At 41.1% G+C, this 27119-nt stretch overlaps 1 protein-coding gene across 1 annotated transcript in view; it reads left to right on the top strand.

The window, feature by feature from the left end:
- tox3 (TOX high mobility group box family member 3) overlaps window positions 1–15774 on the top strand; it is a 109066-nt gene extending 93292 nt beyond the window's left edge. The window contains exons 4-7 of the mRNA XM_084053228.1: window positions 8407–8670; window positions 11115–11345; window positions 12066–12146; window positions 13141–15774. Of these exons, the coding sequence (XP_083909354.1) occupies window positions 8407–8670; window positions 11115–11345; window positions 12066–12146; window positions 13141–14031 (1467 nt within the window). The 3' untranslated portion in view covers window positions 14032–15774. The remainder of the gene's footprint in view (window positions 1–8406; window positions 8671–11114; window positions 11346–12065; window positions 12147–13140) is intronic.
- The last annotated feature ends 11345 nt before the right edge of the window (window positions 15775–27119 follow it).

The raw sequence follows: 27119 nt of genomic DNA, 5'->3' as shown, positions 1-27119 counted from the left end.
TGTGTGTGTGTGTGTGTGTGTGTGTGCGTGTGTGTGTGTGTGTGTGTGTGTGTGTGTGTGCGCGCGCGTGTGTTTTACTTCTTGACAGGTGTAAGCGGGTGCTGAAATGGACTCCATGTCCACACTTATTGTTTTTGAAAGATGCAGTAGTGGATAAGCTAGTAGCGGTGTGTACACAGTAAAATAAAATCCTGAGTGTCCATTTAACCACCATCGCCTTTGGAGTTCATGTTGGCATGCCATTGTTGTCAAAATGTTTTCGGAATAAAATCAAATATAAAAGCAGATCTACACGCTCACAACGCCCCCGTGTAGCGACGTAGACTTGTAGATCGAGCATTTTTCGAATAGCTGAAGTATAACGGGGCTTAAATGGTTAATATTCGGTCTATTTGGTTACATTTGGACACTCAGAGTTAAATTAACACCATGGGACTTGACTGTGTATAATGCTAAGCCATTACTGAGTGAGGACATCTCCGCCAAGTTATTTTATTATGTTTACCACTAAGAGGTTGTGTGGTGTTGTATTTCTTTGGTGGAAAAACCCTGTAAGTTCAAAACCATTCCTTTCTAAAGTAGTGAAAATAGCCGATCTACAAGCTCACATCGCGACGCGTTGTGAGCTTGTAGATCGGCTATTTTCACTACTTTTCTGTGACACTTCTCCTATGGTGAAGTGGGCATTAATTTTCCCAAAAAAACAAACGAGACAAAAAAAACGTTGAAATATGGAGATACGAGGTTTCTGCCCGACGGCGGCGATTTGTTTCATATTTATGACCCACTTTGCTGTTCTAGCGAGCAGTCCAACAAACACACGAGACGACCAGTCCACCGTACAAGGTCCACACACATCTCCTAGCAACTCCGTACTCGTGAAACCGAAGCAAATAAGCTGATTTATGTTATTACAACGTCATATACAGTACCGACCGTACATATACCATGGTTATGTGTACATTAGGGTATTAGATTACATGGGAATCTAGTAATAACCTACATTTTGACTGGTCACAAGATTAATAAAATTGAAGATGTGGTGGTGGCTACTGTGGCAAAAAAAAAACCATCTTTTTCTATTTGATGTTATCCCTTCCAAACCAGGTAGCACTGACATCAGTTGTACATCAATTTCAGAGTGTTCTTTTTTTACTCCCACCCCCCCCCCCCCCCACCCCATCTCTTTTTTCCCCCCTCTTTCAGCAGCAGACAGCTATTGTGACATATTGGGTCAGTCAGAAATGAAAGATATTCATGCAGGCATGCAATACTTGTAATGAAGTCTCGACTTGACCTTCTGCGTGATTGATTCTGTAATTTAGTTTTCTCAGGCAGTGCTCGAAATGAAATGATGTCATGTTGAACAAGTTTTAAATACCCATAGTGCATCGGGAGAAATGGCGGAAGGGGGTATGGGTCACTGGCTGTTGCACGACCGAGGGGGGGGGACACACACGACACAGCCCCCCCCCCCCTCCCTTGCCCTCGTGGTCTGAGCAAGGGAGAGGAGGAAGTGAAGAGAAATTTGTTTTGGAGTGGGGGTTGTGGGGGAGATGGACTGTGTTTGCAGAGAGAGAGAGAGAGAGAGAGAGAGAGAGAGAGAGGTGTGTTTGACAGAGACAGGGGAAAGCAGAGAAAAACAATTTATCTTCATGCTATTATAGCCTTTGCTGGCATTCAGAATTCCATTTTTCTCATTTGGCTTAAGCACGGACTTCAGCAGGTTGACGAAAACGGAGGAAGGGAGGGAGAGAGAGAGGGGGGGAGAGAGAGAGAGAGCGGGGGAGAGAGAGAGAGAGAAAAATAAAATGATGTACCCGTTTAGAAGGCGAGTAAAGGAATATGTGCAGAGGACTGATAAACTATCTTTAATAGGACTGACCTTTCACGCTGGCAAAAGTTACTGGCGGATTCATCCTTATAATTACCATATAGATGATTTTACCCCTCTCCTGCAATGGAGCATTTCCAAGAGCTCTGCGCTGATTGAATGGAAATTGAACTTGTTAACATTCTTTTCAGCCTGTTACAGCTTGCACTGTTCATAAACTCAAAACCACCGCACCCAAAAATTCTGATTCCCAGCATCTTAAAGAACAAGTCGCCAGTCCTGTTTTCATTGACATCTACTGTTGAGATTTGTATCCGCACACTTAGGAGCGAATGAATATTACATTTTCTGTTGTGTTTAAAGTCCTCCCTGTGTGTGTGTGTGTGTGTGTGTGTGTGTGTGTGTGTGTGTGTGTGTGTGTGTGTGTGTGTGTGTGTGTGTGTGTGTGTGTGTGTGTGTGTGTGTGTGTGTGTGTGTGTGTGTGCGTGTGTGTGTGTGTTTACATCTCCTAGTTGTTGTACTAGAATGCTTTTACGCAGCAGAGTGTGTTAACTGCTAAGTGCGGAGGAGGCCAACAGCGACCTGCCAAACAAGCCATTTATTTTTTGACAACACACTGCTGGCAGTATCTGATGCCGTTTGTGTACCGACTTCAACTTTGGCATTTAAACAGACACACACCGGGCAAAGTTCCAATCTGAATTTCCATCGAGAAGCTTTATTGATTGGCGAGTAGATTGTGCAGAGGCCACTAAGCTTAGTTATGTTTGACACACGCAAATTGCATTCATGTCCACCCGTGTGCAGACATAAGAAACACAAAACACACACGTCACACACACGTCTAGTGGCAAACCTAACAAAGGAGGGCACATCTGGCCACTGTGCACTCAAGATAAGGACTTATTTGCAGATTTACGACAACTATCAAAATATCTATTTAGATGCTCGCTGTGACTGCAGACAATATTGCAATCAAAATGCAAATGAGATGAAGCAGAGGGACATAAAAAAAACAACATCCTTGTTGTGAATTCATATTCATAATCAAGGGCAGTGTTAGTTAAGATGATTTCTTTGCCTAGTCGTGCTATTGGCTGTCATTTGTTGTAACATTTTGTCCAAATCAGACAGTGCAATGTGCTTATTTCCCTGATATAGCCTATTGTCTCAGTTTGATATCATCAAATGGAGATCTAAAAATGACTGCCACTCCAGTTGTTGTGATTATACAAGACCAAATTATGGCTTTAATGTGTTTAGCATGCTGATGAGCAGGATATGATGACGTGTAACCGTTAGCCATCAGCGAGTGAACGACATCTAAAAAGGCCATTTTCGTGGGGAAATCACCGTATTCCAAAAAACAAATGGCAGAATTCTCTTATCGCTCTAAGTCAGAATTGCATCATTGGGACAGAACAGAAGTGCTATCATACAGATGGCCACGACTAATGAGCTCAGTGTGCGTGTTGCTTTGATGTTCTCCACGAGCAGAGCAAACAAAAAAACAGAGCTGTCAACCTCAACAGCTTGCTAGGCAATGGACAGTCGTTGGGGCTGTCGGGTGGAAACCTCATATGTGCAAAACGGTTACTTTACACGTTTCAAATTCCAACATAATAACGTCTTTAATAATGTCTTCATTGTCCCCTCAGGTATATTCATCTTCACAGTCTGTTCCAACAGAACAACACATAACCATACAGCGCAGAACATCATAACAACATAACACCGAGACAACACATGTCCCCGGTAAACACAGAAAACGTCCCATTTGCCCAAATTTTCGGGGGTTTTCAAAAATAGCACTCGGTGCCGTGCTATGAGCTTTTATATCTGCAATTTTTTAATAGCCAAAGAAATCTAAAATGACACAGATGCTTTCCCCAGTTAAGTCTTAATGTGTTAATGCCGCAAGGGCTGAAGGGACAAAACGATCTAACTAACTTTTTCCCCATTTCAAAGTGCTGTATCTTGGTCCAGATGGCGTAAGTAGGAAGTGACGATGTAAGGGATGATCAGTGTCACATGACATTGTGTGAGTGCTACGCGTGTGATGATGGCCTTATGATTCCTATCAGGAAGTGTTGGGTGTGGGAAGTCCGATAACCTTTGGAGGCAGATCTACAAGCTCAAAATGCATTGATTTTGAGCTTGTAGATCGGCTATTTTTATTTTTTATATCTATCTGTCTATCTATCTATCTATCTATCTATCTACACACACACGTATATACATACATACATACATACATACACACATACCTATGTTGAATGCACTTATTGTAAGTCGCTTTGTATAAAAGCGTCTGCTAAATGACCGTAATGTAATACACACATTTCTATAATACAGCACACTTGTTAACATTCCCTCTCTCATCATCCAGCCCAGATTCTCAACCTTATTTTAAATTCAAAGCACCCCCCAGTTTGATATGCATTAGGCCACGGACCCCCATGCATTTGATAGGATTTTCATGTCTTGGGACCACAATCCACACGCCATAATCCCCAGTGTCAACTCAACACGGGTCCATGTGGTTCCATTTGTACACGTTCTGAGTTACAGACCTGTAAGGGTCCATTGGCTTCCTAACTATCATTAATTTAGCTGGAACTCCCTCAAGCCCCCACAAGACCCCACATTGAGAACCAGTTATCTAGCCTATGTTGCAGAATTTTACACACATGTAAATATACGGGAAGTGTATCCGCCCTGGCCTCATGCTGTATATTGCAGTCAAGATAAGCAGCCCAGCCAGCATAGCATATGAGGAAAAACAAATGGATTGCACATCCAATATGTTCCTGCCTGAAACAGTGTTACAATATTGTTGTTGTTTTTTTAACCCATTCAATCCGGCGGACGCATCTGTGTCATTTTATGATTTCTTTGGCTATTCAAAAATAGCAGATCTACAATCTTGTAGCGTGGTACAAGATTTTACCTATAGCTATCTGCTATTTTTGAAGAAAATGTGTGCAAATCTTCTAATATACAGTACAGTATATATACATTTTAATACAAATCTTTGCTTCTGGGGGTCCCTGGAACAAAATATTTTGAGATGGGGGGGCGGGGGGGGGTCCGCGGACAAATACTGTACATATCATTTTGGGTGGTCCTTGACATGAAAAAAGTTTGAGAACCACTGATAGCAACATAAGTTAAAAATTATAGACTGTTAGGATTTAGAAGACATTTGTAGAATCCCCAGAAGCAAAGATTTTGGTATATATATATTCAAAGATTTGCACACATTTTCACGATTTTTCAAAAACAAGCTTGTGAGCTTGTAGATCTGCTGTTTTTTGAATAGCCCAAAGAAATCTTAAAAATGACACAGATGCGTTCCCGGGTCTGAATGGGTTAAGACGGGAGCCGCTCATGAGGTTCTTTCAATAAAGCCAGGTGCGTGGGTTTTTATGATGTGTTGATGTTGGGAGAGATTGAGTTTGCGCCGCTGAATACAGATGGATGCACCTATAGGGAGAACAAATCAACCTACTTCTTTTTTTTTTGCTTCTGTGTTCACTTCTCTCTCTTTCTCTTCTCTCTCAGTTCCATGTCAGCTCTGTTGGCTTTCTGATCAGTCTCCCCCCCTCCGGGGAGCTGGCAGTCCTTGTAATTTCATCCTCACTGCAATCAATGCAAACCCCCCCCAAACATACCCAACCACCCACCCACCCGTCTAAACTCTCTCAAGAACCAAATGTTTTACCAGGAAGAAAAGAAAAAAAACCTGTATGCGAGATTTTGAAGAGGTTATTGTATTATATACCCTGGATGGTAAGAGAGGGAGAGAGAGAGTCTGTCCCAGACAGTAAAATTTTATCCCCTCAGCTGGTTGATTTATGGAGTTGATTATATAGAAGCATTTTTTCCCACTCTTTGGCAGTCAAAGTATGATCTATGAAAGCTGCCAACAGACGGAATTTCATCTCTGAATGGAGTGGAGGTATCTTTTTTTTCCTTTCTTTTTTGTAACCTCTGTCACAGAACCAGGGGGGAGAAAGTTACTATAACCTTAAAAAGTGGCATTTCACTGAAATGTGTAGGGCGTTTTTTTTTTGTCTCTTTCATGTTGCTGTGTGTGCAGCCTCCATGCAGACAGAGTGCTACATGCATACAGATCATGACTTATGAACAGTGTCTTTGTGGAGACGTTCAGGGTAGGGATGGGACGATGATCGTTATTATCGTTTATCGTGATTTAAAAAAATCATCATTGTATCGCAGAGATTTTAATTTATCGTGAAATTGTCCTCCGTCACACACTCAGATGAATTAGCTTTTGTTGAGCTGCAAATCCAGTACCACTTAAACCCCTCTATACTTAAAGAGACAAAAAAAAGCAACGCGTTGTGAGCTTGTAGATCGGCTATTTTTGGCGAACGTCCCCGACAGAATAGGGATGCTGGGGGCTGAAGTGGTTTAACAAAAGTGCCATTTAAAATCTTAAGGATATTTTGATTATCGCGATAATATCGTTAATCTCAATTATTTTCCCCCCCAATAATCGTGACATGTAGTTTTCATATGGTCTCCATCCCTAGCTCAGGGTTATGTACTTAACTGAGAGAGGAACTGGCTCTACTGTCAACTACTACTGCACTGATGATGATGATGATGATGCCCTCCGGGGACTGGCCAGAGTCACAACTTGCCCTTTCACAGATTTCCATACAATGAATGCACTTTGGAAACTAATCAATCAAAGCCCTGTAGCCATCTACTGCTGGCTTATGAAGCAGGCTGCTCAGACAGGATAGAGTGACATGCACTCTGATTCATTTTGTTTTGACATCTTGATTGACAACGCATGTAAAAAAAAAAAAGAAAACACACACACACACACGCACACACAAAAAAAAAACATATACAGATTGCACACCACAGTCAAAAGGATAAATACACAAGAAATCTAAAACCTTGTTTCCATTGCGGTCCTCTGTCATGATTGATTGATTGATTGAATATTTTATTAGGCAAAAGAATGTAAAACAACACATTTACATTTAAAATACTTTGTCTAACAGGTCCGTTCATAAAAGTCCTTGCGGACTTGTTTCCAATGAGGGCCTTGGTATTCAATTCATAGACATACTGTATATAGTGGCACCACAGTTCGAATATCATTACACAAAGAAAATAAAAATAAAACAGCAAAAAGATGATATATATATATATATAACACTATGTACAACAAAAGGAATAAAAAAGGGGGTAAAGATATGTACAAGAACAGGGGGGGGGGGGTCGGCTGTCTAACGGGAAAATGGTACTACCTCCTCTTTTGGCCTCCTGAAAGGGGGATGGGGTTGGGGTTAGACCATTCCAATCCTGGGTGGCAGTGCTGTAGAAGGAGAATTTGCCCATGTTTGTTTTATGGGTGGGTGGTACCAAATTGTTGTTAACGCTCCCTCTGGTATTGTGACTGTGGGTGTCACTAACCTTTTGGAGGTATTTACTCAGATATGCGGGAATAGGGGGCATATCGGGCAAATTTTCATTTACAATTTTGAAGGCCAGTCCCATTTTTAGTTGTTTAACCCTGTCTTCCACCCTGAGCCAGCCTAGGCTGGCAAAATGGGTGGGAGAAAGGTGGGTCATGGGCCCCAATCCGAGGAGTAGTCGAATCAGTTTGTTTTGGGAGGTTTGAAGCTTAGTCTTCAGTGACACTGAGGTGTTGGAGTACCAGGAGGTGCTAGTCATGGCATGGCATATAATAATCTAGGAAAATAGATAATCTACAAGCTCACAAGTTTTGAGATGTGTTGTGAGATTGTTGATCGTCTATTTTCGCCGAATAGTTGCCTGTAACAACACACGCAGAATAGAGAGACACAAGGGTTCATGTGGTTAATGAATTCAATGACCCAAATTACTTTATTGGTTTGACGATATGGATCATAGTTTCACACTTTCACACGGCTTTTTGTTTCTGCAGAACATTGGAGAGATGGACAGTGGTGGAAAAATAACTCAATTATTTTTGTTTTACTTAAGTGAAAGTGTAGATCTGCTATTTTCAAAACCGAAGTTTTCAAATAATTGTAGTAGAATAGAAGTAAAAGTATTGTAAATTGGAAATACTCCAGTAAAGTAAAAGTACCTCAAAAATGTACTTAAGTACATTACTTGAGTACTTGTAGTACTTTAGTACCTTTCCACCACTGGATATTGACCATAGGTTGTTACACTGCTTTGTGTTTCTGTAGAACATTGAAGATACGGACCATAGGTTTCACACTGTTACACTGCTTTGTATTCCCACAGAACATTGAAGATACGGACCATAGGTTTCACACTGTTACACTGCTTTGTGTTACTTTAGAACATTGAAGATATGGACCATAGGTTTCAAACTGTTACACTGCTTCGTGTTCCTGCAGAACATTGAAGATACGGACCATAGGTTTCACACTGTTACACTGCTTTGTGTTTCTGTAGAACATTGAAGATATGGACCATAGGTTTCACACTGTTACACTGCTTTGTGTTCCTGCAGAACATTGAAGATATGGACCATAGGTTTCACACTGTTACACTGCTTTGTGTTTCTGCAGAACATAGGAGCGGGTCATCTTCGCCAGTACCCGCCGAACCCGGCCATGGTGATGAGGTCCATCATCAACATGAACAACCCCAACGGAATGATGTCGCGGAACCAGCTGACCACCATCAACCAATCACAGCTCAACGCTCAATTGGGGCTGAACATGACCGGGCCCAACATCGCCCACACGTCGCCCTCGCCGCCCGCCAGCAAGTCGGCCACGCCCTCGCCCTCCAGCTCCATCAACGAGGACGACCAGGACGAAGGCAACAGGGTGAGGACAGAGCTTGAGATGATGTTGTGTGTACAGCAGGGGTCCTCAATGTTTTTTTCAGCCCAAGGACCCCTTAGCTGAGAGAGAGAGATGAAGCAGGGATGAAAAGGTTTAATCTGCAACACAATTCTACTTGTGTTTGCAGATTAAACATAGATGGCTTCATAGACTTGTTTGACAGCACTATCATTAATGCTGTGTACATTAATATTTTGGGTATTTTTTACATTATTACCACTATTATTAACTAATTGTAATAACTATATTATTACAATTATTTACAACTTAAAGGGATATTTCACTTTCAAAAAAACTTTTGCTCATTTTATTGTCTACTCAGGTTTTTGTGTGCCGTTTTTGACAGTTTTTAAGTTGCTCGATTCAGTATTTAGATATTTGATATTCATTTGATCAGACACGCCCCCTTCCTATACAAACCCATTATAACTTCAAACTCAATTTTAACCATGATAGATTCATCAAAAACACCCGTCCTTGGTTCTGGTGACTTATACCGCCCCGCTAATACGCGAGGGGCCGTGTTTTTTCTATTACTTTTTTCATTTATTTTTTATATTTTTTGAAAAAAATAAATAAAATACAATAAAAACATTTTTTTAAATAAATGAAAAAAATGTATCGGAAAAACACGGCCCCCTCACGCATTAGGAGGGCAGGGTGAGTCACCAGAACCAAGGACGGGTGTTTTCGATGAATCTAACATGGTTAAAATGGAGTTTGAAGTTACAATGGGTTTGTATAGGAAGGGGGCGTGTCTGATAAAATGAATACCAAATATCTAAATATTGAATAAAGCATCTTAAAAACTGTCTGGGGGGCTGACAAAGGCCTGAGTAGACGATAAAATGACCAAAAGTTTTTTTGAAAGTGAAATATCCCTTTAAACCCCCAATACTTAGTAAACTTGACCTTTGGCTCTGTACTTGGTCCGCTCTTTTTTCCATCTACACCAAACCTCTTTGCTGAAAATAGCATCGCGAGACGTTGTGAGCTTGTAGATCTGCTATTTTTGGCTAATGTTCTGCGTTCTGATGCTAGGGTTGAAGTGATTCATGTAAAAGAAAAAAGAAAGTTCCTATCACACAAAGATTCGGCGCCCCTCCTGTAGTAACTTTGAGGACCCCATAGGGGTCCCGGACCCCCTGTTGAAGACCCCATGGGTGGCTTTGGTAGGAATGACACCCAGTTCTTACGCTGGCTCTGCCTGCACAAGAGCCAAAAATCAAACACAAGAAGTGGTGAACAGAGGTGGTGTATTGTTTACGCACTAGAACCATCTGTATTCCTGCTAACCTTGATCTGACCCCTGGCCTTGCCACTAAAAATATGTGACAGTGGCATCTAAATAATTACCAAAGTTGACTTGAAACATCTTCCCTCAGCTTTTTTTAAATGTTCCTGAGATTGTAAATGCTAGAGAACCTCACACTTTATAATATATCTGTGCAAACTCATACGCTATGATTAAATACCTTTTTTTTTTTTGAAAGACCAATATCTCCTACAACATAAGTCCTATTTAGACAAAACTTAGCACACGTTTGGCATCATCCAACATATTCTATGCATAACATTTAGAATTAGAAAGTACTGTTCCTGAAGAAACAGTGTGGGATCGCTAAGAATGTTGAGCTGGTATTGAGTATTGATATAGTGTTAGTAGTGTTATAGTAGGGTCATAATACAATGTATTATGACGTCACTAGAATGGCATTACCGTTCACTAGAATGGCATTATGCATTATGACGTCACTAAATGGCATTTCTCCATTGAAATGACCCAAAGAACAGGGGGAATAATAATAATAAATAGTGAAGATAACATTAGTGTGATCGCTAAAGCGATCCCACAATTATTTGTACACACACACATTTTTAACAACTCCTCCTTCCCTGTTTGTGTGATTACCATATTATTATTATTATTATTAGTGTTGCCATTATTATTATATCGTTGCTGTCTGGCAGAAACCAGCTAACTAATTTTTTTTCCATAAATCAGGGCCATTGAACACCCTTCACGTCTGTGTGTTGGTAAAAACAATATTGAACCAATGAAAAGCATTAAAAAACGCTTCTGACAAAACCAGCTAAATCCATTGGATCCTCAAACTTTCTGCTAAACCAGCTAAGTCCACCGGAGTTAGCTGGTTTTGCTGACTCCAACCTCCACAACCTTTTGACCTCCAACCTCATTGTGAGCTCAGAGGTCCATTCAGCTGTTCTTATCAATGATGAACAAAACCTCCTAACTCCACTTTTTTTCATTTCCTGAAAAATTAACATTTTGGAGTCAGCTGGTTTCTGCCAGACAGCAGAGATATTTCATTATTACTACTATTATTATATTTATATAGATTTCATTTTGTGATATTTCTACAATCAGGTGTTCTAAAATGAGATCACATATAATGGTATTGCAGGTGATTGGAGAAAAGCGGCCGGCCCCGGTAGACCCCGCCAAGAAGCCCAAGACGCCCAAGAAGAAGAAGAAGAAGGACCCCAACGAGCCCTCCAAGCCGGTGTCGGCCTACGCTCTGTTCTTCAGAGACACCCAGGCCGCCATCAAGGGCCAGAACCCCAACGCCACCTTTGGAGAGGTGTCCAAGATCGTGGCCTCCATGTGGGACGGCCTGGGAGAGGAGCAGAAGCAGGTGCAGTACAACCAGAAACCTCTTATCTCCATGTTTTAACTTTTGGTGTTTTTTTTTCCGTAAATGAACGCCCTACGTGATCACACTACAGTGTCACACAAAATCATCATGAGTAGCAGATCTGCAAGATCGAAACGTGGCATGAAGCGACACGTTTTGAGCTTGTAGATCTGCTACTTTTTGCTATTTTTGATAATCCTGGCACACCTGGACTTGTCTCGTACCACACAGGTGTGCCTCGGCACAACATTAGGGAAAGGCTGGACTAGAACCTCATCTAAGACCGGGGACGCATCTGTGTCATTATAGATTTTAGCTGTAACCATTATTTTATACTTTGGCTATTAAAAAATAGCAGATCTACAAGCTCGTAGCGCGGCACCGAGTGCCGCGCTACGAGCTTGTAGATCTGCTATCGTTCAATATCCAAATTAGAGCGATGGTGCTAAATGAAAAATGTTTTCGTTCGATTTCAATCAGGTTTAAACACCTTTTCTCAATCATGTTGTACTGCAGCTGTAGAGTGAGCAAAGGAAACAATGTGACTAATGAAGTAGACTCAGCCAGGAAGCCGGTTGCATTTAGAATTACTAGAATACTGTGTTCGAAAAAACTTTGCCTCCAGGTAACTGGGAGTAAGTAATGTTTGTTTAGGAAGATTGCTTTTCACACCTGTCAGCTGCCTTTAACATCTTTTTCTTTTTTCTCTCGCCATTGCAGGTTTATAAAAGCAAAACAGAGGCTGCCAAAAAGGAGTATTTAAAAGCACTTGCTGCATACCGTGCTAGCCTGGTTTCCAAGGTGAGAATGATGTTTTCCATTTTGTACAGCAAATGTGTGAAATTGATAAACATTCAAGTCAATTAAATTATTCATTTTTTCCCCTGCATCACATTTTGTGTTTCCCCGAGACGGTCGTGGCTGTTTTGTTAGTATTAAAAAAACATTAACCACGACTCGCAGCAAGCTTGTAGATCGGCAATAAAAATAAAAAGCCTATAATAATACACCCCAAAAAAGGGACACATTTGTAATATTCTTAGTATTATGCACATGTGAACTAGGTATGCAAACGGTTCTGTTTGCCCACGGCTCAGTTCAAACCTCAATTTTTGGGTCACGGTTTCGGTTTTGTTAAAAAGAAAAGAAAAAAAATATTTTGCTTAGTAGCAATAAAAAAAAAAGTTTTTCTATTCAGACACAATCCAGTATTGTGTGCCTTTCATTATTTCAAGAAAGAAATTAACCATATATCGCTGACTGTACTTGGGGATGTACTGTCGCAAAGAAACACATCACTCCAAAGTTTAGTTTATGGCAATGAAAGTCCGGCTTTAATAAAGATTTAAGGATGTCATGCTTGCAACGATTACAAGTAGAGTCCCTATCTGCAGTCATGGAGTACTTTGTTGGAACTGGTCTGATGGAAATAACGTTTAATGAGCTCCTGCTACGAGTGCAGAGGACAACAACAATGCTTGTCATTATGCTCATTTATTAATCCGATGGTGTCGCCCGCCGAATATAGACGATCTACAGGCTCACAACGTGTCGTGATGCTTGTAGATCGGCTGATTTTGGCGAGCAACACCAGCTGGATTCAGTCACGGGGAGGGGATATCTTCAGGACACAGACATTAATGCATAACGCTAAATTGAATTGCTAAACCGAAAATCTGCGGTTCATAAGGGCGTGTTGATCCCTGCGTGGCGAACCGTACGGTTCCATTTTAAACCGAGAACGTGTTAATGTGAACGCTGGCTTTTTGTGGCTAAACCCCTCATGTCCATCCAGGCTGCAGCAGAGTCCGCTGAAGCCCAGACCATCCGCTCGGTACAGCAGACCCTGGCGTGCACCAGTCTCTCCCCGGGCCTGGTGATGCCGTCGCCTCTCAGTCTCAACCAACACCAATCCATGTCAGCGGCCGCGGCCGCCGCCCAGGCCCAGGCCCTCCAGCAGGGACTGCCGCGAGCCATCGCCCCGAAACCCCTACAGATGCGGCTGGGGGGGGGCAATCAGATTGTGACCTCCGTTTCCGTCGCCCACCAGAACATGCCCTCCGGGGTGCCAACGCAGCTATTGGGCCAGATGGGCAGCGGAGGAGGGGCCATGGTGGCGGGCGCCCAGTCCACGGCCGTGGCTCAAATGAGCCCGCCGCCCATGGGCCAACCGGGGCAGCAGCACGCCATTCAGCAACTTCAACAGCAGCAGCAGCAACAACAGAACCAGCAGCAGCAGATGCAACACCATCTCCAGCACCATCAGCTGCAGCAGCAGCAGATGCACCACCAGCACATCCAGCAGCAGATGCAGCATCAGCATTTCCAACACCACCTCCAGCAGCAGCTGCAGCAACACCACATGCAGCAGCAACAGCAGCAGCAGCAGCAACAACAGCAACAACAACATCAGCAGCAGCATCAACAACAACATCAAATGCAGCTGCAACACATGCAGATGCATCAGATGCATCAGCAGCAAATTCAGCATCTACAACAGCAGCAACAACAACAACAACAGCAGCAGCATCCGTCCCAGTGCTCCCCTCCCCAGCACTCCCCCGGCACGCCCCACTCAGTGGGGGGCTCCGCGTCCCTTGGCAGCCCCCAGCCCACTGCCCAGCAGCAACAACCCCACCCCTCCCAAATCCAGGCCCACGCCCTGTCACAGGTCAGCATCTACTGAGCCAAATGAAAAAGGCCTCCTATCTCAAAGAAGAGGCTTATTAATAATAATAAAAAGCATCATTCCACGTTGCTTTTTCTACGTTGCACTTAAGAAGTGTGTGAGAATTTTAGAATGTTATACAAAGAACTAGTCCATTGGTACAGACGGATATGCACACGTGTGTAAAAGTGGAGCAAACTTGTTAAGCTGGGAGTTTTTTGTCTATGAAATAGGCGGAGCTATAAGGGAAGTCTGCGGGGCACGTGTCCCACTGATTGTTTTCGTTTTGTTATGTTTGTTGGGTCCTCTCAATCCTCAATTTAAAACTGACTCTGGGCACATATTGTGTGTGAAAGGACAGGTGTGTCTTTCACTGTTTTATTTAACAATGAAGCTTTATTTATAAGGTCAAAATTGTCAGTTCAGCCCAGCGAATGGACATTTTGAATGCATTTCAACAAAAAGCATTTTTGGCAGGTCCTCTCTCGCCTGTCACAGAAAGCAACCCCGAACGGAATGACTCACAGAGGCCCCTGTACTGGAAACCAATAAACTCAACACATCAACATGTCTGTTTTTCCTCACACTGGCCAGTTATTATTGTGAGAACCTCAATCTTTCTCTTTTTCCACCCCATCATTCCTCCTGCAACATTAACTTTGGCCTAAAAGAAAATGTAAAAAAAACGTTGATCCCATCATCACACTGTTAAAGACGAGGCGGTGTTTGAAAACATTCACGTCTGTCTTTCTTTAGGAATAAGACAGAATAAAGACAAAAACGGGGGTTCTTGGGGTGTGGTTCTCTGGATGAAGACCTGAACAGACTGAAAGAGACATAAACTGCCATATTATGTCCTCTATGTCACTGCGTCATCAAGTTGTAGCTGTATTCTGCTGTATATGTTCCGTAGAGTGTGTGGGTTTGGGGTCAGGCTTCCTGTATCCAGTGATAATGCCCCTCCCACATTGTTTTGCTCAAGAGTAACTGGCACTCCAAAAAAAAAAGGGAAAAAAAGAAGAGAAAATCCTCCTTTTATGTATTTGCTTTTAACTTCAGATGTTTAACAATTAAATTATGCTTTTATTTTGTGTAACAAATGGGGATATTTTATGGTAAATACAAATTTCTGGATCAAGGCAGATGGTTTCACGATTGATGTATTTTTACACTGCTCCTTGATACCGTATTCGTTTGAAAAAAATGGAAAAAAATACAAGAAAAAGTGGACGCTGTAAATCTAAACAGAGCCAGTTTGTTGCACTGTCTAAAGCCAACTGAAAAAGGGCACGGGGGGATTTTTGCCAGCTGTAAAAAAAAAAACATGAAAAAAAAAGAAAAGAAATGTTGTACATTTTTCATATCACCTGTTGTAAAGTTTTCATAATGTGAGGCTTTAATTAAAATATTGGTTAACGACCTGTGGATTGCTATATCACATAGTGCATTTCTTGCTCTTTTCTACTTTTTTATGAGTTACAATAGCAGCAATTAATTTTGTTTGAATTTGCTTACAAACCAACTGCTTTTTGAAACCTGTCCATAGAATAAATGCATAACATTATAAATTACAGTTTTTGTTTTTCACCTCTTGGTAGGATAATTTAATTTAAATTTTTGATTTTATTTTTTTTTGCCCAGCCATGAACGCAAAGTATAGAGGCATTCCATCACTAATATGATAGTAGCCATAATTTTGTATGAAGTATTATATATTTCTTTGTGTCGCTTTGTTCAAAATTAAAATAACAATCACAAATATTTATTTGAAGGAATCAGTTCATTTCAAAGATTATATTTGCCATACAGTACGTTTTATGAAGTATTTCTTCATGTCTCCTTGTTAGCTATTGAAAATAAAAAATAAAAAAAAATCAATAAATACATTGGAAAATATTGAAAGTACTCGGTTATTTTATGAGTTATAAAAAATCAAATAAATCTGTATGTTTTCTATGGAGGAATTCTATGAAAGAGAAGAAATATTTGCAGGGAAATAGGCCTACATCATGACCATTCACGTTGGCATTATTCAAGAGTATGAGCCGTTTCTCAGCGATCTGAATGGAAGTCCATTGTTACCATGTGTAAAATACAGTGTTCACAAATTGGACAAGGTCAGCATGTAACTGGTACTTGTCTCAATAACAGTCCCCTTCTCACACACCAGTGCTTTGGCTTCTGCCTCTCTTTCTTACTCCTTTCAAAATCCCTTCATTTCCAATACATCACCGGGGGGGGGGGGTCGGTGGCTCGGGGGGGGTGTCTCATCTCCCCTGAATAATATGGTGAGCGGGGGGAGGGAAGAAGGCATGGCAAACAATAATTATCATATCTCCACAATAGGCTGTGAAGTCACTGGCCAAGGCTATTTTCCCCCCTCCTTTTTTATATTTTTTCTCCAAGGCCGTTGAGGTATTTAAACCTGGGCTCAAAATATCGCATCCAAATCAAGTCGGCGCCCCATCTGTGATAGTGACTTGATAGAATTTTTCCAAATTCTTGTTTTTCTTTTTTTTTTCAATTCAATGAGTTAGTTTTGATGGAATTGTTTGTAATTTGGGTTGAAGCGCTATAACTGCCGCTGGGGGTGCTGTGGCTGCCGTGATTGGCTCTTCAAGCTCAGGATGGAAAAGCTGCCTGTTTCTCCCGCCGTGATTAATTGCAGCATCTGTCCTGTCAGAAGCCGCACGAGTGAAGAGGTCTGCAAAGAAAGAGAGAGAGAGAGAGAGGGGGGGGAACTGCAAATAAGTGCTGGCAACAGTCTTAAAGGGCTTATGATGAAATGAAAATTAAAAACAGCAAGTGGCGTGCATGACCTGAATCGCAATTGAGGGGTGGAGAAATGGGGAGAGAGAGAGAGAGGGAGAGAGAGGGAGAAGAGGAAGATAATGTAGGAGTGAGTGGGGTGTCCATGGCTACCAAACACATGCTTTAAAAACACACAGTAATGAGGCTCTGGGAAATGGCTGTTATTATTCTGAACAGATTCACAGCAGAGCCCATTAATAATGCATGCGGCTTCTTGTTATTCCGTAACCCCTCAGAGCTGCGGTCACTGTGTGTACAAATATCTCACAGCCGGGGTTGGAGATACGCGACTTTGCAATAAAAAGGTTACAGATATTTTCAAAACACAGCTACACACACACACACACACACACACACACACACACACACACACACACACACACACACACACACACACACACACACACAGCACATCATTTCCCAATGATAATGTACTGTTCCTCATTGTAATGGGGATTGGATCGGGTTTGTCTCGTTGAATAAATATCTTGCACGTGTGCTTTATTGCAGTATAGGCTTCTTTTTTTTCTCTTCATTTCTCTCCCCTCCCTTCTTCCTTCCCACTGTGGCATCTGCTTGATAAACGATTTGCAAAGAGTAAGTGTGTGTGTGCTGCTGTATTATTATTATGATACAAGCATGAAACAATCAATAGCATGCATGCTATCCTTCAGCGTTATCTTGTCCTCGCCATTAAGTAATGCTGCAGAAGCGCATGAAGGGATGCATTGACAGTAATATGTAATTTGAGCAACACAATCACAAAGTGACCTAATTTGTCTCCCCCCCCCCCAACACCCCCCCACCCCCTCAACACCCCCCCACCCCCTCCCTCCCCTCCGGGGTCAGGGGCTCGGCAGCATGTCAACGATGACTAAGGGAGTCACATGTGGAAAGCTGAGGGGGATCCTATATTTTAATTATTTATTTTTTGGTCTCCCTTTTGTTGTTTTCCTGTTCGATGCACAGATACAATGTGGGCACAAACAAAAGAGTCCTGCTGGCAACTGGCCGTCTGACCATTCAGAGCCACGCCGCGGTAGCCTTACCCTGGAGTCTGGAGGCCACTTCACAGAGACACAGACGCAGGGACCTGCCACTTCCACAGGGGAAAAAAGGCTTTTTCTAAACACAAACCAGTGGTGGAAAAATTACGTTTGTTTTTTTAAAGTATCGATACTGCAATGTAGAAACACTCTGTTACAAGTAAAAGTCTGGTAATCAAAATGTACTTGAGTAAAAGTACAAAAGAATTGGCATCACAATATACTTAAAGTGCCAAAAGTAAAAGTGCTCATTTTGCAGAATGTCCTGTTTCACAAGGTATGTATAAAACAGGGGTATAGGCAACCTTAGGCATGGATGCCAACATTGGCAGAGGGGAGGGTGATCACTGGCACACTGGCATCAGTGTGAAAGAGAGGTTTTTTCTTTTCAAATTAAATATTCAAAAAAAGTTTAGTCTGTTAAATGAAGTCCACTCACAGCTATAAACCAATTACATCCTGCACATACTTCTACATTCATTCAAACTGATAACTCTGACTGGGGAGGGAGTCTTGAGAGATAGGTGGGGTTATTGCTTTGAGTCTAATGATCGTTACATCCTGATGGGAAAGAAAATATTACAAAAATAAAGGTTGTTATGTATAGCCTATGGGCAATCAAAATCAGTTGGAAATATTACCTGTTGATGTGGTGTCACAATTAAACTTAATGTTGATATGGCACACTGACTATCAAGAAAATGAAAACATGGCACTTCATGTGAAAAAGGTTGCTAACCCCTGGTATAAAAGCATTAAAATCTACAGAAAATAGACGATCTACAAGCTCACAACATTTATAATAGATCGGCTATTTTCAAATAGCCAGAGTTTAATTAGGGCTGAAGTAGTTCATGTATGTTTTGTTAAAAGATTATTAGACTCTAAGTAACTTGTAACTAAAGTTTTCAAATAATTGTAGTGGAGTAAAAGTACATTTGCCTCTGAGATGTAGTGGAATGGAAGTAAAAGTATTGAACATTTGTAAATACTCCAGTAAAGTAAAAGTACCTAAAAATTATACTTAAGTACAGTACTTGTAGCAAATGTACTTAGTTACTTTCCACCACTGACACACACACACACACACACACACACACACACACACACACACACACACACACACACACACACACACACACACACACACACACACACACACACACACACACACAAACAAAACGTGACCACTGCTTGACTGCCAACACATGGTAGGAGAGAAGACAAAGAGTGTGGACCCCGACAAGTCCACCGATAAGCTTTGTTTAGACTAGGGATGCGCGGGGAGGGGGCCCAGACCAAATTTAAGAAATTCTTGACCTTGCGGTCCAGCGGTGAAGCTTCGAGAGAACTATTGACCTCTTGACCTAAGCAGTGAACCACGTCTAAAAGGCTGCTGGTGGTCGGCCCCGCCAGACACCAACAAACAGTCACCTTTCCTTTTTAGACAACTTTTTGACCTATCAGATGCTCTGGAGCATTGGTTCTCAAAGTGGGGTCCAGGGGGTCCCCAGCAAAATGTGTTAATATAGCGTCACAATAATTTTAACCTTTTTATACTTTGGCTATTCAAAAATAGCAGATATACAAGCTCATAGCGCAGCACCGAGTGCCGCGCTATGAGCTTGTAGATCTGCTACTTTTGAAAAATCGTGAAAATGCGTGCAGAGCTTTGAATATATATATCTTTATGCGAAAATGTTTAACTCAAATCTGTGCTTCTGCGGGGGCCTGGAACGAAATATTTTGAGATGTGAGTCCGCGGCCAAATACATATCATTTTGGGGGTCCTTGGCATGAAAAAGTTTGAGAACCACTACTCTGGAGAACAAGGTCCATGGTGATATAGTCGGGCTGGGGGAAAAGATTTTGATGACCTTGTACAAACCTTGTAATAATCCCATCTGTAAATTCCTCGGTACGGTGGCTGATATTTGCGACGCCATCGCTGATTTAATCACTTGTCTTGGTGTGTGTTAATAAGATCTAAAGATTAACCTCTTACCTCTCTGATCATTAAGATAAATGTCATTTTAAGATACTATCGCCTGATAGCATCAGCCCCAAAAGATAGCTGAAAGTGCCACAATATAGATAAATGTCTGCCTAATATGTCCTTGAAAATGATATGAGGACAAACACATACAAGCACGTGTACTGTACATGTGTATGCATTCTATCTATCTCTGTGTGTGTGTGTGTGTGTGTGTGTGTGTGTGTGTGTGTGTGTGTGTGTGTGTGTGTGTGTGTGTGTGTGTGTGTGTGTGTGTGTGTGTGTGTGTGTGTGTGTGTGTGCGCGCACGCGTGTGTGTGCATGCGCGCGCGTGCGTGCGTGTGTGTGTGTCTGTGGTTTACTCTGAGATGATGTTACCTTGGTGACACGGTCGGTCAGCCTTCAAATTCAAATGATTGAACTCCTACAGTAGCTTCTTCAGTGATGTGGATAAAACACAGACACACAGATTGTTGCAAAGGCCCTCAAGAGCACAGTGGAGTGCCAATTGATGCCTTCAACTAGTTATGTACCAGCTGAGATTCATGATAATCAACTGATTAGAACAGGTGTACTGCCTCAGAGGCTAAGAATTCTTAGTCTGACTGTCCACACAGAGAAGAAGGAAGCCTAAACTGACTTTTCACCTACTCCAGACCCAAACCTGGTCGTTTTTGTGTGCGTCAATGACGATAAGTGAGTGTTCAGTGCTATATTTGTCTGGTTTAATGCTGGTCAGCAGAGATGTGCTTTATGTTAAAGTCAAGTCATAAGTCATGTTTGTGTTGAGTCTAATTGTTTGGTTAATGGGAAACAGCCCATGTGCTACTGCATTTATCTCTGCTATGTTTGGGATATGGATGTTTCCTTCCATGTTATTCCATACCTCTGAATGTTCTGTAATTAGATGAGAGCAGTACATGTTACAGGCCACAGGAGATGTTATTTGATGACGATTATTACTTAACTTACCTTAGTTATAGGAACCATGCTAATGCAGATATTTCCTTGTGTGATGATGAATGTATTATTTTCCTCTATAATTATGGTATGGTATAATTACTGTATGCATTCATTTCCTTTCTTTAGACCACACATACCCCTACTATTGTTCCTGTGCTGTTACTGTGCTGCTGCATACTAAGTAAAGTTTAAACTGAAGACTGCATCCAAGTGTTTTGTGTGGACACAAGGCGAACACTGCCAACTATGAACCATTACATACAGTCCTTTCCTTCCCTTCACTATCCCTATTTTACAAATAAAAAAATAGCAAAACACAAAATAATAGAAACGGAATCTGGACAAAGTGTAAATCTATATACTGTAGTATCTATCTCTTTCTAAAACTTGGGGCTGAACACAAACAAGAACAATTACATGGCTGACTATGAATAAATATTTCATTACCATCACAAAGGTCACGGGACATAGACTTTAACCACATGAACCTTGCATCCCCAAAATACCCCAACATTCGACTAAAATAGCCCGTCCTGCAAGCACACAAGCCGAGCTTGTATAGATTGACTATTTGATTTTGGGTACAGGAGGAAAAAAAGGAGGGGGCCCAGTATAGACCCCTGAGGGCCCCCGGTCAACAAAGTATAGGGTTTAAGTGGTTAAACTAAATAAAGGTTTAAGACAGTAAAACTAGTATGATCTTGTAACAATAACATGGCTGCACTTATGAGGCACTTGTTTGCTTCAGATGATTATGTTGATATTTACAATTGTCTATACTTTTACTTCTACTACACTACATCTCAGAGGCAAATATTACTCCACTACAATTATTTGAAAACTTTAGTTACTTTTCAGATATAAATGATTACATTATAAAACACTAACTAGCCTGACACTCAGCCTGAATTTTCATTTAGTTTCACTCCATTAATCACTCTGAAAGCCCTCTCAGTGCAGCCGTTTTCTGAGATGGGGGGCGTGGCCAAAGTTGGACTCTTTGGCGTTTGGTTCATACTGGATTATCCCGATTCGTCGTACAGATTTTCAACCGAGAAAACCCCGCCTTCGACAGCGTCACCAGACCCTGAATGCGAGGCTAGCGATTCAGAGGGTGGAGCCAGGCTACACATTAACCACTTTAGCCCTATTTTATACCTAGGCTATTTGAAAATAGACGATCTACAAGCTCACAACGCGTCGCAACGCATTGTGAGCTTGTAGATCTGCTATTTTCAAACATTTTAGTACTTTTACTTTTGGTACTTTAACCCATTTAGACCTGAGGCCGGTTCTAAAAACGCCTTCTAAATCCTAACTTAAGTTTTCTGAATATTTATTCAAAAATGACAACACATGTATGTTGCTATATCCTGTACATAGCAACAAGAACCCAAAAAGGGGTTCCCGTCCTGAAATTAATTCCGGACTTTTAATTGTAACAGAGTACTTCTACATTTCAGTATTGATACTTTTACCTAAGTAAAACATTCGAGAACCTTTTCCACCACTGCCGAAGGCACCTGGAGTATTTATGTTTCTGTGACGAACTCTTGTTTTATTTTATTGGATCTTGTTTATTCAATACACTTATTTGTTATAGCTCTTGCTCATTTGATTTTCCTATTTTGTCTCATCTGTTTATGAAAGTAAGTAGCTGTATATATTGCACTTTTACTTTAGCGCTAGGTATACTCTTAGTTGCTTGTTTTAGAAGAGAATGCACTTAATCATTCTGGTGGTTAGTAGTTTCGTTCCCTACCTATGTTGAATGCACTCTATTGTATGCACTCTATTGTAAGTCGCTTTGGATGAAAGTGTCTGCTAAATGACCGTAATGTAATGTGAGTTATATGCAGACAGTCCAAAAAAACAACAACTACGCAGTCCACAAGTTGCAAGGCAAGCTGTCAGCGATTTGAGAGAGCTTGCTTTTATTGTGAGAGATTATCATCATCATGGGACAGAGGTTGACAGATGTCTGGGCATCTCACCTGACCGATAGCAGCACTTACTTTCCTTTTATCATTTTGGATTGGTCTGATTCCAGCATATAAAAAGAATCCTGCTTCGGCCCCGCTCTCCCCCTATCACCACTGTCCTATTTATTTTATCACTACCATGCAGCCCTTTGTGTTCAGCCGAGGAACCCTGACTCCAAAATGGCCTTTTATTGCAACTTACTTAGCCCATTAATGTAGGCTATTACATAGCCAACATGGTTTCTATGGCAACAAAACTGATAAAGTGTACTGGGAGACGGGAGTGATAGATTGCATGTGCATGCTGTGTCACATCCAATTAACTCAGGCTGACTGTACAACACATTATGCCACGCCTCGGAGGAAAATCAATAAATATGGACGGTGCCCAACAAGGTGCCTCGCTCTTGTTCCTATTCTCTCGTCCTCTCCCACCACTTGAACAGTGGTGGGAAAAAAGTACTCACATTTTTTTTACTTAAGTTAAAGTATTGATACTGCAATGTAGAAATACTCTGTTACAAGTAAAAGTGTGTGATTAAAAATGTACTTGAGTGAAAGCACAAGTATTGGTATCAAAATATATTTAAGGTACAAAAGTAAAAGTACCCGTTATGCAGAATGTCCTATTTCACAAGTTTTCAAATATGTAAAATGTATAAAAAATATTTTGAAAATAGCAGATCTACAAGCTCACAATGCGTCACATTGTGAGCTTGTAGATCTGCTATTTTCAAATGGCTGAAATGTAATTGTCATGTATGTTTTGTAATTATAATAAATCTACAAAGTAACTATAACAAAAGTTTTTAAATGATTGTTGTGAAGTAAAAGCATACTATTTGCCTCTCAGATGTAGTGGAGTAGAGGTAAAGGTATTGAAAATTGGAAATACTCCACTAAAGTAAAAACACCAAAACACCTACAAATTTTACTTAAAGGACGACTTCACCACTTTTCAACATATCTTCATATAATAGGTCCTCACTAATGCTCATGATAAAATGGTAAAAAAAAAAATCTAATCAGTCTGTCTCAGAGGAGGGCTGTAGACAGTTCAGAAACTCGTCTACCAGTGACATCATCGATGGGGAATCCAAGCTAATAGAAACTGCAGGCTTTGTATTCCTGGAAAGTTGCAATGCAATAATAGATCCCATTGTTCTCGCCTTAATAAAAATCGGAATAATGTTTTTAAATCTTTTTTGAAAAAAAAAATCCTGCCTAACGATGATGTCACTGGTAGACGGGTTTCTGGACTGTCCACAGCCCTCCTATGAGACACAGACCAAGTAGGATTTTTTTTTTAAATAATTTTATCATGAGCATTAGTGAGGACCTATGAAGATATGTTAAAAAGTGGTGAAGTCGTCCTTTAAGTACAGTACATGTACTTAGTTACTTTACACCACTGCACTTGAACTATAGCATCCCTATTCTGGTGGGAAACATTCAGTCGGCAAAAATCGCAGATCTAGCACTTTGAGCTTGTAGATCAGCTATTATTCAGATTCAGAGATTTGGTTTCGGGGGGGTGACAAGTACAGTGCCAACTCAGGTCTGTTTTGCAAAGTACAGAGGGTCTAAGTGGTTGAAGATGGCAGAGGAGAGCCTAAGATACATCTTTGCCACTATATAGGATGTATCTTGCCTCTGCAAGAGGGCAGGTGCTGTGTAGACACCATTCAAAACTTGGCCTATTCAGCCCAAACTCCTCTAACGCTCCATTCATGCATAGCAAAACACCATCTGCTCCTGTTTTGCCCAGAGCAATCACAGCTGACCAGAAAGAAAAAAAAAAGACACGATAACAGCTGTTGGCAAACAAAAAGCCAAACAAAAGGGGGGCTAGGAAAAGGTTATACAGACAAGTTCGATGATGAAAATTACTCTTTAGCAAGAGGAGGGGTGAGGCAAAACGCCTGGCTCTGTTATGGAAGAATCTGTGGAGAAAAAACAGGCAGATGTGCTCCAGTGGTGAAGAGGAGGTGGAGGAACGGGTTAAAATGTGAGAGATGTAATCTGTAGGTCTGACAGGGAGCTGCAAACAGCACTGACTGTATATCTGCTAAAAATAGATGCAAGCTGATCCATTCATGCAGTCAATTTTCTCCGGGAATTAGAGACGAGACAAAGACGCCACACAGTAACTTCACAATATGTATGATTACTGGCCCACTGTGTGGTGTAGATATCGATGGTATATACTTACTATAGGCTGCTATATACACAATGCAATGCTGGTACTTGTGGAGTATACGGCTAACACAATGGTGATGCTACAGGTGGCTTTTTCCTTTTTCCATTCTTACCATTGTACAGTCTGTCAACAGCAGCATACAGTGTGTCAGAGCCAGTGGTGGAAAAATTACTCAAACTTTTTACTTAAGTAAAAGTATCACTACTGCAATGCAGAAAATAAATGCTCTGTCACAAGTCAAAGTCCGGTATTAAAAATGTGCTTGAGTAAAAGTACAAAAGTATTGGTATCAAAATATACTTAAACTACAAAAGTAGTAATGCAGAATGTCCCATTTCACAAGTTTTCAATGTAGGCTGATAATCTTTTGAAAATAGCAGATCTACAAGCTCACAATGCGTTCGCATCGCGTCGCATTGTGATCTTGTCGATTGGCTATTTTCAAATGGCCGAAATGTATATATGGCTGAAATGGTTAAGGTATGTTTTGTAATAATAATCAAAATCTATAAAGTAACTAATTTTTTCAAATAATTGTTGTGCAGTAAAAGTACAACATTTTCCTCTGAGATGCAGTGGAGTAGAAGTGAAAGTATTGGAAATTGGAAATACCCAAGTAAAGTACAAATACCTCAGAATTGTACTTAAGTACAGTACGTACTAAAGTAAATGTACTAGTAACTTTCCACCACTGACCATTGTACAGTCTGTCAACAGCAGCATACAGTGTGCCTGTCAGAGCCAACCAACTGGCTTACGTCATGACAAGCTAAAAACAACATGAAGGAGTTAAGAATTGATTGACCATCTAAAAATAAGTGAGTCGGATTTGGAAACTGAGCAAAGGGTGGGCTGGGGAGTGAGTGTGCACTGTAGAATACCTTTTCTTTCTCTTTTTTTCCCCCACTAAGCCTTATAGGCTGGGTCTCCAAAAAGTTGTGAATCGAACAGAATAGCACAGAGGAGGGAAATACAGAATCATTAAGATTTGGGGTTGAAAGCACAGACGCTCATTAGCCAGTAATATCTTCTCTTAGCAGTCCATGAAAAACTAATAAAAAACCAAATCAAACCTGGATTAGGTAATCAGTCAGACAGACTGAATAGAGTGCTAAAATAAGTGTGCCTCATTGCTTTCAACCCCGGAGCCCAGTTCAGGCCCACCCCCACTATACTGCGGCATTGTTGCCGTGATTGGCACCGCTTTTCTCGACCCCGAGAGGCCCAGCTTGATCTAATGTATGGCCGCTGACCCCCAGGGGGTGGGGCAGCAGCAGTAGGTGAAAGACGGAACAGCTTGCATGCCTCCAGACCTCAGCTATACCCATGCACTGCACTGCAAACTGTAGAAACCACCATTTGAACCATGACATGTCTAAAAAGGTCCGTCCTTGCGGTCTTGTTTCCATTGGGGTCTTTGGTATTCAATTCATAGATATATAGTAGAAACCAATACAGATCAAAATCAACACAATAATACAGACAAAAAAATAACACTATGTACAAACAAAAAATGCAGAGAAAAAATAAAAAAAACATATGTACAAAAGGGGGGGGGGGGGTCCTTTTACTTTACTGGAGTATTTCCCAACTCGCATCGCGACGCGTTTTGAGCTTGTAGATCTGCTATTTTCAAACATTTTAGTACTTTTACTTTTGGTACTTTACGTACATTTTGATAGCAATACTTTTGTACTTTTACTCAAGTACATTTTCTATTCTGGACTTTTGCTTGCAACAGAGTAGGCTACTTCTACATTGCAGTATCGATGCTTTTACTTAAGTAAAACATTTGAGTACTTTTTCCACCACTGTGACAGGAAGACCACATACTGTTACAAAGCAGATTCAGTGTCGCTCTACAAAGGTATACCTAATACTGATACTCAAAACAATGTTTATACCACATACCACAGCTCTGGCCCTCAGAGAGAGACATAAGGGTCAGTAAGTTGTGAAAAGTGGGTGAGAGAGCATGGAATATAATGATGTGATGTGAACCATGAACACACCTGGACCTAATAGTATTTGTGAATCATTCTTTAGTGCTTATTTATCTACATGTCAGATATGGGACAAATCATATTACATAATTCAATAACTCCTATACA

This window comes from Gymnoscopelus microlampas (genome assembly GCF_963454915.1).
Source record: "Gymnoscopelus microlampas genome assembly, chromosome: 1".
Lineage (NCBI taxonomy): Eukaryota > Metazoa > Chordata > Actinopteri > Myctophiformes > Myctophidae > Gymnoscopelus > Gymnoscopelus microlampas.
The sequence above is the reverse complement of the archived record's forward strand: the minus strand, read 5'-3'. Positions and strand labels throughout refer to the sequence as shown.